General features: G+C 66.7%; 1 protein-coding gene across 1 annotated transcript in view; it reads right to left on the minus strand.

Annotated features, from left to right (window-relative positions):
- Positions 1-3,420: 3,420 nt before the first annotated feature.
- The window catches only part of CPT1B (carnitine palmitoyltransferase 1B), a 24,886-nt gene continuing 13,444 nt past the window's right edge, over positions 3,421-14,862 (minus strand). Inside the window, 7 exon segments of the mRNA XM_086885608.1 lie at positions 3,421-3,576; positions 4,613-4,705; positions 6,392-6,505; positions 7,947-8,099; positions 9,978-10,112; positions 10,929-11,093; positions 14,454-14,657. Coding sequence (XP_086741734.1) covers positions 3,484-3,576; positions 4,613-4,705; positions 6,392-6,505; positions 7,947-8,099; positions 9,978-10,112; positions 10,929-11,093; positions 14,454-14,657 — 957 coding nt within the window. The 3' untranslated portion in view covers positions 3,421-3,483.

The raw sequence follows: 14,862 nt of genomic DNA on the forward strand, positions 1-14,862 counted from the left end.
ACGGGACACGGGAACCGGGGCCGCGCCCCGCTGAGCATCCCCGTCAGTACCGGGGGGCGGAACCGGGACACGGGAACGGGGATGGGAACCGGGACACGGGACACGGGAACCGGGACACGGGAATGGGAACGGGGATGGGAACTGGGGGTGGGACACGGGGATGGGAACCGGGACACGGGAACGGGACACTGGAATGGGAACGGGGAACGGGACACAGGTACCGGGAACGGGACACGGGAATGGGAATGGGGATGGGAACTGGGACACGGGAACCAGGAACGGGACACGGGAATGGGACACAGGGATGGGAACGGGGATGGGAACGGGACACGGGAACCGGGAACGGGAACAGGGGGATTGGAAAGGGAATGGGAACGGGAATGGGAACTGGGACACGGGAACGGGAACAGGAACTGGGAACAGGACACGGGGATGGGAAAGGGAATGGGAACGGGAATGGGACACAGGGACGGGAACAGGAACGGGGAACGGGAACGGGGATGGGGATGGGAAGGGAGCCGGGAATGGGGGTGGGAACGGGACACGGGGACAGGAACGGGAACCGGGAACGGGACAGGGGGATGTGACACGGGGACAGGAATGGGGAACGGGAACGGGGATGGGGGATGTGACACGGGGACGGGAATGGGGAACGGGAACGGGACAGGGGGATGTGACACGGGGACGGGAATGGGGAACGGGAACGGCGGTGGGGATGGGATCGGAACCGGGAACGGGAATGGGTCACGGGGGTGGGAATGGAGCCGGGGATGGGCACGGATCTGGGACCGGGAACGGATCTCCAGGATGGGAATGGGTATGGATCCGGGATGGGCACGGATCCGGGATGGGAATGGATCCAGGGATGGGAATGGATCCAGGAATGGAGCTGGTCATGGATCACTGGGATGGGCACAGATCAATGGGGTGGGCACGGATCAATGGGGTGGGCACGGATCCAGGGATGGGAACAGGTATGGATCTGGGATGGGCACGGATCTGGGGATGGGAATGGATCCAGGGATGGAGCTGGCCATGGATCACTGGGGTGGGCACGGATCAATGGGATGGGCACAGATCCGGGATGGGCACGGATCAACAGGGTGGGAACGGGCACGGATCTGGGATGGGCACAGATCTGGGGATTGGAACGGGTATGGAGCACGGATCCAGGGATGGGAACGGGTATGGATCCGGGATGGGCACGGATCTGGGGATGGGAACGGGTATGGATCCGGGATGGGCACGGATCCAGGGATGGGAACGGGTATGGATCCGGGATGGGCACGGATCCAGGGATGGGAACGGGTATGGATCCGGGATGGGCACGGATCTGGGGATGGGAACAGGTATGGATCCGGGATGGGCACGGATCAATGGGATGGGCACGGAACCAGGGCTGGAGGTGGCCATGGATCACTGGGGTGGGCACGGATCACCGGCATGGGAACAGGTATGGATCCGGGATGGGCACAGATCTGGGATGGCCATGGATCAATGGGATGGGCACGGATCCAGGGATGGACACGGATCAATGGGGTGGGGATGGGTAGGGAGCCGGGAATGGGCACGGATCCAGGGATGGGCACGGATCTGGGATGGGCACGGATCCAGGATGGGAACGGGTATGGATCCGGGATGGGCACAGATCTGGGATGGGCACGGATCCGGGATGGCCATGGATCACTGGGATGGGCACGGATCCAGGGATGGGCACGGATCCAGGGATGGGAACAGGTATGGATCCGGGATGGGCATGGATCAACAGGGTGGGAACGGGCACGGATCTGGGATGGGCACAGATCTGGGGATTGGAACGGGTATGGAGCACGGATCCAGGGATGGGAACGGGTATGGATCCGGGATGGGCACGGATCTGGGGATGGGAACGGGTATGGATCCGGGATGGGCACGGATCAATGGGATGGGGATGGGTAGGGAGCCGGGATGGGCACGGATCCAGGGATGGGCACGGATCCAGGGCTGGAGCTGGCCATGGATCACTGGGGTGGGCACGGATCACCGGCATGGGAACAGGTATGGATCCGGGATGGGCACAGATCTGGGATGGCCATGGATCAATGGGATGGGCACGGATCTCCGGGATGGGCACGGATCCAGGGATGTCCACGGATCACTGTTCCCGGCACGGATCCAGGGATGGGCACGGATCCAGGGATGGGCACGGATCCAGGGATGGGCACGGATCCGGGATGTCCATGGATCACCGTTCCCGGCATGGATCCAGGGATGGGCACGGATCCAGGGATGTCCACGGATCCGGGATGTCCACGGATCACCGTTCCCGGCATGGATCCAGGATGTCCACAGATCCAGGGGTGTCCACGGATCACCGTTCCCAGCACGGATCCAGGGATGGGCACGGATCCAGGGATGTCCACGGATCCGGGATGTCCACGGATCACCGTTCCCAGCACGGATCCAGGGATGTCCATGGATCACCGTTCCCGGCACGGATCTCCGGGATCACGGCCCCAGCCACGGCACTTTGGGAACCCTCACGGTGCCCCGGCCGGTGCCCACCGGGACCCCCCGAGGGATCCATCACCCCATGGATCCAACCCCGCCACCCCCAGGATGCTCCCCCCGGCATTCCATGGACCCATGGACACCCCCAGGATACCCCCAGCCCCCCCAGGACACCCCCAGGACACCCCCAGGGTACCCCCAGGACACCCCCAGGACACCCCCAGAACACCCCCAGGACACCCCCAGAACACCCCCAGGACACCCCCAACCCCCCCAGAACACCCCAGGACAGCCCCAGGACACCCCAGAACACCCCCAGGACACCCCCAACCCCCCCAGGACCCCCCAGGACACCCCCAGGACACCCCCAGGACACCCCCAGGACACCCCCAGCTCCCCCAGGACACCCCAGGACACCCCCAGGACACCCCCAGGGTACCCCCAGCCCCCCCAGGACACTCCCAGCCCCCCCAGGACACCCCAGGACACCCCCAGGACACCCCAGGACACCCCCAGCCCCCCCCAGGACACCCCAGGACACCCCCAGGACACCCCCAGCCCCCCCAGGACACCTCAGAACACCCCCAGCCCCCCAGGACATCCCAGGACACCCCCAGGACACCCCCAGGACACCCCAGAACACCCCAGGACACCCCAGGACACCCCCAGGACACCCCCAGGACACCCCCAGGACACCCCCGAGCAGGCGGGGTCACACCGAGAGCTTTTATTGGGAGTGGGGGCAGGGCAGGGACCCCCGCCCGCCCCCCCCCGGAGCCCCCCGGAGCCCCCCGGGAGCCCCCCGGGAGCCCCCTGGAGCCCCCCGGAGCCCCTCGGAGCCCCCCGGAGCCCCCCGGAGCCCCCCAGGAGCCCCCCGGAGCCCCCAAGGAGCCCCCCGGAGCCCCCAAGGAGCCCCTCGAAGTCCCCCTGGAGCCCCCCGGGAGCCCCCCGGAGCCCCCAAGGAGCCCCCCGGAGCCCCCCGGAGCCCCCCGGTCACTTCCCGGCCGCGGGGGGGGGAGCTGTGTCGAAGAGCCCCGCGATGTCCAGCATGGCCTGGCGGATGTTGCGGCCGAAACGCTGCGAGTCCTGCGGGGAGAGACCCCCGGGGGGACCCCAGACTCAGGGGGGGACCCCGGAACCCCGGGGGGACCCCAGACTCAGGGGGGGACCCCAGACCTCACAGGGGGGACCCCAGACTCAGGGGGGGACCCCAGACCCCCCGAGTGACCTCTCAGTGACCCCACAGAGACCCCCAGAGACCCCCAGAGTGACCCCTCAGTGACCCCACAGAGACCCCCAGAGACACCCAGAGTGATCCCAGACACCCCAGAGACCCCCAGTGACCCCCCAGACCCCAGACCTAACCCAGAGTGACCCCAGAGTGACCCCAGAGTGACCCCAGAGTGACCCCACACACCCCATAGAGACCCCCAGTGACTCAATGACTCCATAAACCCCAGAGTGACCCCCCAGACCCCCCAGAGACCCCCAGAGTAACCCCCCAGACACCCCCAGACCCCTCAGAGTCACCCCAGAGTGACCCCACAGACCCCCCAGACCCCCCAGAGACCCCCAGACCCCCCAGAGTGACCCCAGAGTGACCCCCCCAGACCCCCGAGTGGCCCCCCAGACCCCCCCGACACCCCCCGAGTGACCCCAGAGACCCCCAAGTGACCCCCCAGAGACCCCCAGACCCCCCAGAGTGACCCCAGAGTGACCCCAGAGTGACCCCCCAGACCCCCCAGACACCCCAGAGACCCCCAGACCCCCCAGAGTGACCCCAGAGTGACCCCAGAGTGACCCCCCAGACCCCCCAGACACCCCAGAGACCCCCAGACCCCCTAGAGTGACCCCACAGACCCCAGAGTGACCCCAGAGTGACCCCCCAGACACCCCCCGAGTGACCCCTCAGACCCCCCAGAGTGACCCCAGAGTGACCCCCCCCGAGTGACCCCCCAGAGACCCAAATGACCCCCCAGAGACCCCCCGAGTGACCCCCCGGCCAGCCCAGGGGGTCTCCCCCATCCCGCCCCCCCTCGGGGGGGTCCCCCCGGTCCCGCCCCCCCTCGGGGGGTTCCCCCCGGTCCCGCCCCCCCCGGGGGTCCCCCCGCGCCCCCCTGACCGTCTCGGGGCTGGAGAACTTGCTGGACACGTGGAAGGTGATGAGGTTCTCCCCGGAGATGATGTAGGACACCCCATAACCGTCATCCGCCACCTGGGGGGCACCGGGGGGGCTTTTGGGGGGGCTTGGAGCTCCCCGGAACCCCCCAGAGCCCCCCAGAGTCCCCCAAGCCCCTCTGCCCTTCTCCCAGAGCCCCCCCAAGCCCCCCCAAAACTCCCCTCGAGCCCCTCTGCCCCTCTCCCAGAGCCCCCCCGGGCCCCCCGGAGCCCCCCTAAAACCCCACCAGAGCCCCCCAGAACCCCCCCAGAGCCCCCCTGAGCCCCTCTGCCCCTCTCCCGGAGCCCCCTCAAGCTCCCCCAAAACCTCCCCAGAGCCCCCCAAAACCCCCCCAGAGCCCCCCAAAACCCCCCCAGAGCCTCCCAAAACTCCTCCAGAACCCCCCCTGACCCCCTCCAAAGCCCCCCAGAGCCCCTCAAAACTCCTCCAGAACCCCCAGAGCCCCCCAGAACCCCCCCGAGCCCTCTGAAGCCCCCCCAGAGCCTCCCAGAACCTCCCCCAGAGTCCCCCCTGACCCCCCCCAAAAGCCCCCCCGAGCCCCCCAAGCCCCTCTGCCCCTCTCCCCGAGCCCCCCGAGCCCCCCGGAGCCCCCCTAAAACCCCCCAACGTCCCCCAAAACCCCCCCAGAGCCCCCCAGAACCTCCCCCAAGCCCCCCACAACCCCCCTCCAGAAGCCCCCCAACCCCTCCCCGAGCCCCCCGATCCCCCCGAGCCCCCCGAGCCCCCCGAGCCCCGATCCCCCCGATCCCCCCGAGCCCCCCGAGCCCCCCGAGCCCCCCAAGCCCCCCGAGCCCCCCGAGACCCCCGATCCCCCCGAGCCCCCCGCGCTCCCCCCGAGCCCCCCAAGCCCCCCGAGCCCCCCGAGACCCCCGAGCCCCCCCGAGCCCCGCGCTCCCCCCGATCCCCCCGATCTCCCCGAGCCCCCCGAGCCCCCCGAGCCCCCCGAGCCCCCCCAGCCCCCCGATCCCCCCGAGCCCCCCGATGCCCCCGAGCCCCCCCGATCCCCCCGATCCCCCCGAGCCCCCCGAGCCCCCCGATCCCCCCGAGCCCCCCGAGCCCCCCGAGCCCCCCGATCCCCCCGATCCCCCCGATCCCCCCGAGCCCCCCCGAGCCCCCCGAGCCCCCGGAGCCTGGAGCCCCCCGATCCCCCCGATCCCCCCGATCCCCCCGATCCCCCCGAGCCCCCCGACCCCCCGATCCCCCCAAGCGCCCCGAGCCCCGAGCCCCCCGATCCCCCCGATCCCCCCGAGCCCCCCGAGCCCCCCGAGCCCCCCGATCCCCCCGAGCCCCCCCGAACCCCCCGATCCCCCCGATCCCCCCAAGCGCCCCGAGCCCCGAGCCCCCCGATCCCCCCGAGCCCCCCGAGCTCCCCGAGCCCCCCCGATCCCCCCGAGCCCCCCGAGCCCCCCGCGCTCCCCCCGATCCCCCCGATCCCCCCGAGCCCCCCGAGCCCCCCGATCCCCCCGCGCTCCCCCCGCGCTCCCCCCGATCCCCCCGATCCCCCCGAGCCCCCCGATCCCCCCGATCCCCCCGATCCCCCCGAGCCCCCCCGAGCCCCCCGAGCCCCCCGAGCCCCCCGAGCCCCCCGAGCCCCCCGAGCCCCCCCGAGCCCCCCGAGCCCCCCGAGCCCCCCGATCCCCCCGATCCCCCCGAGCCCCCCGAGCCCCCCGAGCCCCCCCGAGCCCCCCGAGCCCCCCGAGCCCCCCAGCCCCCCGAGCTCACGGGCCCGAAGCCGCCCCCGCTGGAGACGTGGTCGGGGAATTTGTCGAAGTCGAACATGCGGAGCTGCTGCTGCGGGGTCTGGCTGGTGGAGAGGCGCCAGGGCTCGGCCAGCACCTGTGGGGCGGCTGCTGCACCCATGGGCCCCACCGATAGCCGTGGGGCGCCCCATAGCGCGCCCCATAGCACCCATGGGCCCCACCCACAGCCGTGGGGCGCCCCATAGCGCACCCCACTGTGCACCCATGGGCCTCACCGACAGCCGTGGGGCGCTCCATAGCGCCCCATAGCGCACCCCACTGTGCCCCACAGCACCCATGGGCCCCACCGACAGCCGTGGGGCGCCCCATAGCGCCCCATAGCGCCCCACTGCGCCCCACTGTGCCCCACAGCACCCATGGGCCCCACCCACAGCCGTGGGGCGCCCCATAGCGCACCCCACTGTGCACCCATGGGCCCCACCGACAGCCATGGCGCACCCCATAGCGCCCCACTGTGCCCCACAGCACCCATGGGCCCCACCGACAGCCGTGGGGCACCCCATAGTGCGCCCCATAGCGCACCCCACTGTGCACCCATGGGCCCCACCGACAGCCGTGGGGCACCCCATAGCGCCCCATAGCGCCCCACTGTGCCCCATAGCGCGCCCCATAGCGCACCCCATAGCGCCCCACTGTGCCCCACAGCACCCATGTGCCCCACCGACAGCCGTGGGGCGCCCCATAGCGCCCCATAGCGCACCCCACTGTGCACCCATGGGCCCCACCGACAGCCGTGGGGCACCCCATAGCGCGCCCCATAGCGCACCCCATAGCGCCCCACCGAGCCCCATAGCGCCCCACTGTGCACCCATGGGCCCCACCGACAGCCGTGGGATGCCCCATAGCGCGCCCCATAGCGCCCCATAGCGCACCCCACTGTGCCCCATAGCGCACCCCATGGCGCCCCACCGACAGCCGTGGGGGGCCCCATAGCGCACCCCATAGCGCCCCATAGCGCACCCCATAGCGCACCCCACTGTGCCCCATAGCGCGCCCCATAGCGCCCCATAGCGCCCCATAGCGCACCCCATAGCGCACCCCACTGTGCACCCATGGGCCCCACCGACAGCCGTGGGGCGCCCCATAGCGCACCCCATAGCGCACCCCATAGCGCCCCATAGCGCACCCCATAGCGCACCCCACTGTGCACCCATGGGCCCCACCGACAGCCGTGGGGCACCCCATAGCGCGCCCCATAGCGCCCCATAGCGCACCCGTGTCCGCGTCCCCTCGTGTCCCTCAGTGTTCCGTGTTCTGCTCCCCCCGTGTCCGCCTTGTCCCCCCCGTGTCCCCACTCCTGTCCCTGTCCCTGTCCCATGTCCCCCCCGTGTCCCCGTCCTGTGTCCCTGTCCCTGTCCCCCGGGTCCCCCCGGCTCCCCGCAGTGTCCCCCCCGTGTCCCCCCCTGTCCCTGTCCCGTGTCCCCAGTGTCCCCCCCGTGTCCCCCCCTGTCCCCCCGTGTCCCCATGTGTCCCTGTCCCTGTCCCCCCCCGTGTCCCCCCCGTGTCCCCGCGCTGACCTTGGCCAGGAAGGGGCTCTGTGTCCCGAGATATCGCGACACCAGGTAGAGGCAGAAGAGGTGTCGGTCGATGCCCGCGCCGGTCATGGCGAGGCGATAGAGCTGCTGGTGCTTCTCTGCGGCCACCTTGAACAGCCGCTGCCGCTCCGAGCGCTGGGGGACCCCGAAATCTGCCACCCCCAAATCTGCACCCCCAAATCTGCACCCCAAACTGTGCCCCAAAAACTGCACCCCGAAATCTGCACCCCCAAATCTGCACCCCAAACTGCGCCCCAAAAACTGCACCCCGAAATCTGCACCCCGAAATCTGCACCCCAAAATCTGCACCCCGAAATCTGCACCCCAAACTGCGCCCCGAAATCTGCACCCCGAAATCTGCACCCCAAACTGTGCCCCGAAATCTGCACCCCAAAATCTGCACCCCGAAATCTGCACCCCAAACCAATATCCCAAACCTGCCCCTTGAACAGCTGCTGCCGCTCCGAGCGCTGGGGGACCCCGAAATCTGCACCCCGAAATCTGCACCCCCAAATCTGCACCCCAAACTGCGCCCCGAAATCTGCACCCCGAAATCTGCACCCCAAACTGCACCCCGAAATCTGCACCCCAAACTGTGCCCCGAAATCTGCACCCCAAACTGTGCCCCGAAATCTGCGCCCCGAAATCTGCACCCCGAAATCTGCACCCCAAACTGTGCCCCAAAATCTGCACCCCGAAATCTGCACCCTGAAATCTGCACCCCAAAAAGCGCCCCAAAATCTGCACCCCAAACTGTGCCCCGAAATCTGCACCCCGAAATCTGCACCCTGAAATCTGCACCCCAAGCTGTGCCCCAAAAACTGCACCCCCAAATCTGCACCCCAAACCGATATCCCAAACCTGCCCCTTGAACAGCCGCTGCCGCTCCGAGCGCTGGGGGACCCCGAAATCTGCACCCCCAAATCTGCACCCCAAAATCTGCACCATCCCTGTCCCAGTGTGGGGGTCCCATCCCGGTGTGGGGGTCCTGTTCTGGTGTTGGGGTCCCGTCCCGGTTCCCAGTGCCCCGTCCCAGTGCCCATCCCAGTTCCCGGTTCCCGGTTCCCATCCCTGTTCCCGGTGCCCCATCCTGGTTCCCATCCCAGTTCCCAGTTCCCATCCCAGTTCCCAGTTCCTGGTTCCCATCCCGGTTCCCATTCCGGTTCCCGGTTCCCATCCCAGTTCCTGGTTGCCATCCCGGTTCCCATTGCCCCGTCCTAGTGCCCATCCCGGTTCCCGGTTCCCATCCCTGTTCCTGGTGCCCGTCCCAGTTCCTGGTGCCCGTCCCAGTTCCCGGTTCCCATCCCGGTTCCCGGTTCCCATCCCTGTTCCTGGTTCCCATCCCAGTTCCTGGTGCCCGTCCCAGTTCCTGGTTCCCATCCCGGTTCCTGGTTCCCATCCTGGTTCCCATTGCCCCGTCCCAGTGCCCATCCCGGTTCCTGGTGCCCTGTCCCAGTTCCCGGTTCCCATCCCGGTTCCCAGTTCCCGGTTCCCATCCCAGTTCCTGGTTCCCATCCCAGTTCCCGGTTCCCATCCCAGTTCCCAGTTCCTGGTTCCCATCCCAGTTCCTGGTTCCCATCCCAGTTCCCATTGCCCATCCCGGTTCCCATCCCGGTTCCCATTGGCCCGTCCCAGTGCCCATCCCGGTTCCCGGTTCCCATCCTGGTTCCCGGTTCCCATCCTGGTTCCTGGTTCCCATCCCAGTTCCCATTGCCCCGTCCCAGTTCCCATCCCGGTTCCTGGTGCCCCATCCCGGTGCCCATCCCGGTTCCCGGTGCCCGTCCCGGTTCCCAGTGCCCGTCCTGGTTCCCGGTGCCTGTCCCGGTCCCCAGTTCCCATCCTGGTTCCCATCCCAGTTCCTGGTGCCCGTGCTGGTTCCCGGTGCCCGTCCTGGTTCCCGGTGGCCGTCCCGGTTCCCGGTGCCTGTCCCGGTTCCCGGTGCCCATCCCGGTTCCCGGTGCCCGTCCCGGTCCCCAGTTCCCGTCCCGGTCCCCGGCGTCCCGCGGCACTCACGCTGCGCCGGGGGTCGGCCATGCTGCGCACGAAGGCCGTGGACTCGCAGGTGCAGGAGCGCACGGTCTCGGTGCGGCCCTCGCGGAACAGCCGCGTCATGGAGGCCTCGTACGTCAGGCAGAAGGAGCCCTTGTCCTGCGGGATGGATCCCATCGATCCCATGGATCCCATGGATCCCATCGATCCCATCCATTCCATCCATCCCATCCATCCCATCCATCCCATCCATCCCATCGATCCCATCCATCCCATGGATCCCATCGATCCCATTCATCCCATGGATCCCATGGATCCCATCGATCCCATCGATCCCATCGATCCCATCCATCCCATCGATCCCATCCATCCCATCCCCGATCCCCGATCCCATTCCCGTTCCCGATCCCTCCCCGATCCCGTTCCTCACTCTGAAGTGGGCCAGCTGCAGCGCGATCTGGATGAAGGCGTCGGGGCTGACCTCCCCCATCCCATCCCATTCCCGATCCCCGATCCCCAATCCCCGATCCCCGATCCCCGATCCCCAATCCCCAATCCCCGATCCCGATCCCGATCCCTGATCCCGATCCCGATCCCCGATCCCCAATCCCTGATCCCGATCCCCGATCCCGATCCCGTTCCTCACTCTGAAGTGGGTCAGCTGCAGCGCGATCTGGATGAAGGCGTCGGGGCTGATCTCCCCCATCCCATCCCGATCCCCGATCCCGATCCCGATCCCCGATCCCCGATCCCCGATCCCCGATCCCCGATCCCGATCCCGATCCCCGATCCCGATCCCGTTCCTCACTCTGAAGTGGGTCAGCTGCAGCGCGATCTGGATGAAGGCGTCGGGGCTGATCTCCCCCATCCCATCCCATCCCGATCCCGTTCCCGTTCCCGTTCCCGATCCCCGATCCCGATCCCCGATCCCCGATCCCCGATCCCCGATCCCCGATCCCCGATCCCGTTCCTCACTCTGAAGTGGGCCAGCTGCAGCGCGATCTGGATGAAGGCGTCGGGGCTGGTGCGGCACCGTTTGATGAGGCCTTTGCCGAAGGTGGTGAAGAGGAAGCAGCAGAAATCCACGTCCTCGGCCAGAGCCCGCGCCACGCCCAGCGACGCCTCGATGGCCGCCACCGCCTGGGGACAGCGCAGTGTCACCTGTGTCACCTGTGTCACCTGTGTCACCTGTGTCACCTGTGTCACCTGTACCCACACCTGTACCTGTGTGCCCTCACCTGTGTGCTCACCTGTACCCCTGTACCCACACCTGAACCTGAGCCACGCCCAGCGACTCCTCGATGGCCGCCACCGCCTGGGGACAGCGCAGTGTCAGCTGTGTCACCTGTGTCACCTGTGTCACCTGTGTCACCTGTGTCACCTGAGTCACCTGTACCCACACCTGTATCCACACCTGTATCCACACCTGAACCCACACCTGAACCTGAGCCACGCCCAGCGACACCTCGATGGCCGCCACCGCCTGGGGACAGCGCAGTGTCACCTGTGTCACCTGTGTCACCTGTGTCACCTGTGTCACCTGTGTCACCTGTACTCACACCTGTACTCACACCTGTACCCACACCTGTACTCACACCTGAACCCACACCTGAACCTGAGCCACGCCCAGCGACGCCTCGATGGCCGCCACCGCCTGGGGACAGCGCAGTGTCACCTGTGTCACCTGTGTCACCTGTGTCACCTGTATTCACACCTGTACTCACACCTGAACCTGTACCCACACCTGAACCCACACCTGAACCTGAGCCACGCCCAGCGACACCTCGATGGCCGCCACCGCCTGGGGACAGCGCAACGTCACCTGTGTCACCTGTGTCACCTGTACTCACACCTATACTCACACCTGAACCCACACCTGAACCCGAGCCACGCCCAGCGACGCCTCGATGGCCGCCACCGCCTGGGGACAGCGCAACGTCACCTGTGTCACCTGTGTCACCTGTGTCACCTGTGTCACCTGTACTCACACCTGTACCCACACCTGTACCCACACCTGTACTCACACCTGAACCCACACCTGAACCTGAGCCACGCCCAGCGACGCCTCGATGGCCGCCACCGCCTGGGGACAGCGCAACGTCACCTGTGTCACCTGTGTCACCTGTGTCACCTGTGTCACCTGTACTCACACCTGAACCCACACCTGTGTGCTCACCTGTACCCCTGTACCCACACCTGAACCCACACCTGAACCCGCACCACGCCCAGCGACGCCTCGATGGCCACCACCGCCTGGGGACAGCGCAGTGTCACCTGTGTCACCTGTGTCACCTGTGTCACCTGTGTCACCTGTGTCACCTGTACCCACACCTGTACCTGTGTGCCCTCACCTGTGTGCTCACCTGTACCCCTGTACCCACACCTGAACCTGAGCCACGCCCAGCGACTCCTCGATGGCCGCCACCGCCTGGGGACAGCGCAGTGTCAGCTGTGTCACCTGTGTCACCTGTGTCACCTGTGTCACCTGTGTCACCTGAGTCACCTGTACCCACACCTGTATCCACACCTGTATCCACACCTGAACCCACACCTGAACCTGAGCCACGCCCAGCGACACCTCGATGGCCGCCACCGCCTGGGGACAGCGCAGTGTCACCTGTGTCACCTGTGTCACCTGTGTCACCTGTGTCACCTGTGTCACCTGTACTCACACCTGTACTCACACCTGTACCCACACCTGTACTCACACCTGAACCCACACCTGAACCTGAGCCACGCCCAGCGACGCCTCGATGGCCGCCACCGCCTGGGGACAGCGCAGTGTCACCTGTGTCACCTGTGTCACCTGTGTCACCTGTGTCACCTGTGTCACCTGTACTCACACCTGTACTCACACTCACACCTGAACCCACACCTGAACCTGAGCCACGCCCAGCGACGCCTCGATGGCCGCCACCGCCTGGGGACAGCGCAGTGTCACCTGTGTCACCTGTGTCACCTGTGTCACCTGTGTCACCTGTATTCACACCTGTACTCACACTTGAACCTGTACCCACACCTGAACCCACACCTGAACCTGAGCCACGCCCAGCGACACCTCGATGGCCGCCACCGCCTGGGGACAGCGCAACGTCACCTGTGTCACCTGTGTCACCTGTGTCACCTGTGTCACCTGTACTCACACCTGAACCCACACCTGAACCTGAGCCACGCCCAGCGACGCCTCGATGGCCGCCACCGCCTGGGGACAGCGCAACGTCACCTGTGTCACCTGTGTCACCTGTGTCACCTGTGTCACCTGTACTCACACCTGAACCCACACCTGTGTGCTCACCTGTACCCCTGTACCCACACCTGAACCCACACCTGAACCCGCACCACGCCCAGCGACGCCTCGATGGCCACCACCGCCTGGGGACAGCGCAGTGTCACCTGTGTCACCTGTGTCACCTGTGTCACCTGTACCCACACCTGTACCTGTGTGCCCTCACCTGTGTGCTCACCTGTACCCCTGTACCCACACCTGAACCTGAGCCACGCCCAGCGACGCCTCGATGGCCGCCACCGCCTGGGGACAGCGCAGTGTCACCTGTGTCACCTGTGTCACCTGTGTCACCTGTGTCACCTGTACTCACACCTGAACCTGTACCCACACCTGAACCCACACCTGAACCCGCGCCTGAACCTGAGCCACGCCCAGCGACACCTCGATGGCCGCCACCGCCTGGGGACAGCGCAACGTCACCTGTGTCACCTGTGTCACCTGTGTCATCTGTACCCACACCTGTACCTGTACCTGTGTGCTCACCACCTGTACTCACACCTGTACTCACACCTGTACTCACACCTGTACCTGTACTCACACCTGTACCTGTACTCACACCTGTACTCACACCTGTACCTGTACTCACACCTGTACTCACACCTGTACTCACACCTGTACCTGTACTCACACCTGTACTCACACCTGTACCTGTGTGCTCACCACCTGTACTCACACCTGTACTCACACCTGTACTCACACCTGTACTCACACCTGTACCTGTGCCCTCACCTGTACTCACACCTGTACTCACACCTGTACTCACACCTGTACCTGTACTCACACCTGTACTCACACCTGTACTCACACCTGTACCTGTACTCACACCTGTACCTGTACTCACACCTGTACTCACACCTGTACCTGTACTCACACCTGTACTCACACCTGTACTCACACCTGTACCTGTACTCACACCTGTACTCACACCTGTACCTGTGTGCTCACCACCTGTACTCACACCTGTACTCACACCTGTACTCACACCTGTACTCACACCTGTACCTGTGTGCTCACCTGTACTCACACCTGTACTCACACCTGTACTCACACCTGTACCTGTACTCACACCTGTACTCACACCTGTACTCACACCTGTACCTGTACTCACACCTGTACTCACACCTGTACTCACACCTGTACTCACACCTGTACTCACACCTGTACCTGTGCCCTCACCTGTCCCCCCCCGTCCCCGTCCCCGTCCCCGTGCCCACCTCAGCCGGGATGTCCCACTGCAGGCGCTGGGGGGGGCCCAGCTGCCTCTTGGGGTCCCCCTTGCAGTGCCCCCCCTCGGTGTAGCCCAGATGGAACGTGTCCGTGGCCAGCATGAACTGGGGGGGACAGGGGGGCATTGGGGGGGGGCAGCGACCCCCAGGGCCCCCAGACCCAAATTGCATCACCCCAGAGCCCCCAGACCCAAATTACATCACCCCAGAGACCCCAGACCCAAATTACATCACCCCCAGACCCAAATTACATCACCCCCAGACCCAAATTACATCACCCCAGAGACCCCAGACCCAAATTACATCACCCCCAGAGCCCCCAGACCCAAATTACATCACCCCAGAGACCCCAGACCCAAATTACATCACCCCCAGACCCAAATTACATCACCCCAGA

Source organism: Cyanistes caeruleus, chromosome 4 (genome assembly GCF_971803275.1).
Source record: "Cyanistes caeruleus chromosome 4, bCyaCae1.hap1.1, whole genome shotgun sequence".
NCBI classification, from domain to species: Eukaryota; Metazoa; Chordata; class Aves; order Passeriformes; family Paridae; genus Cyanistes; species Cyanistes caeruleus.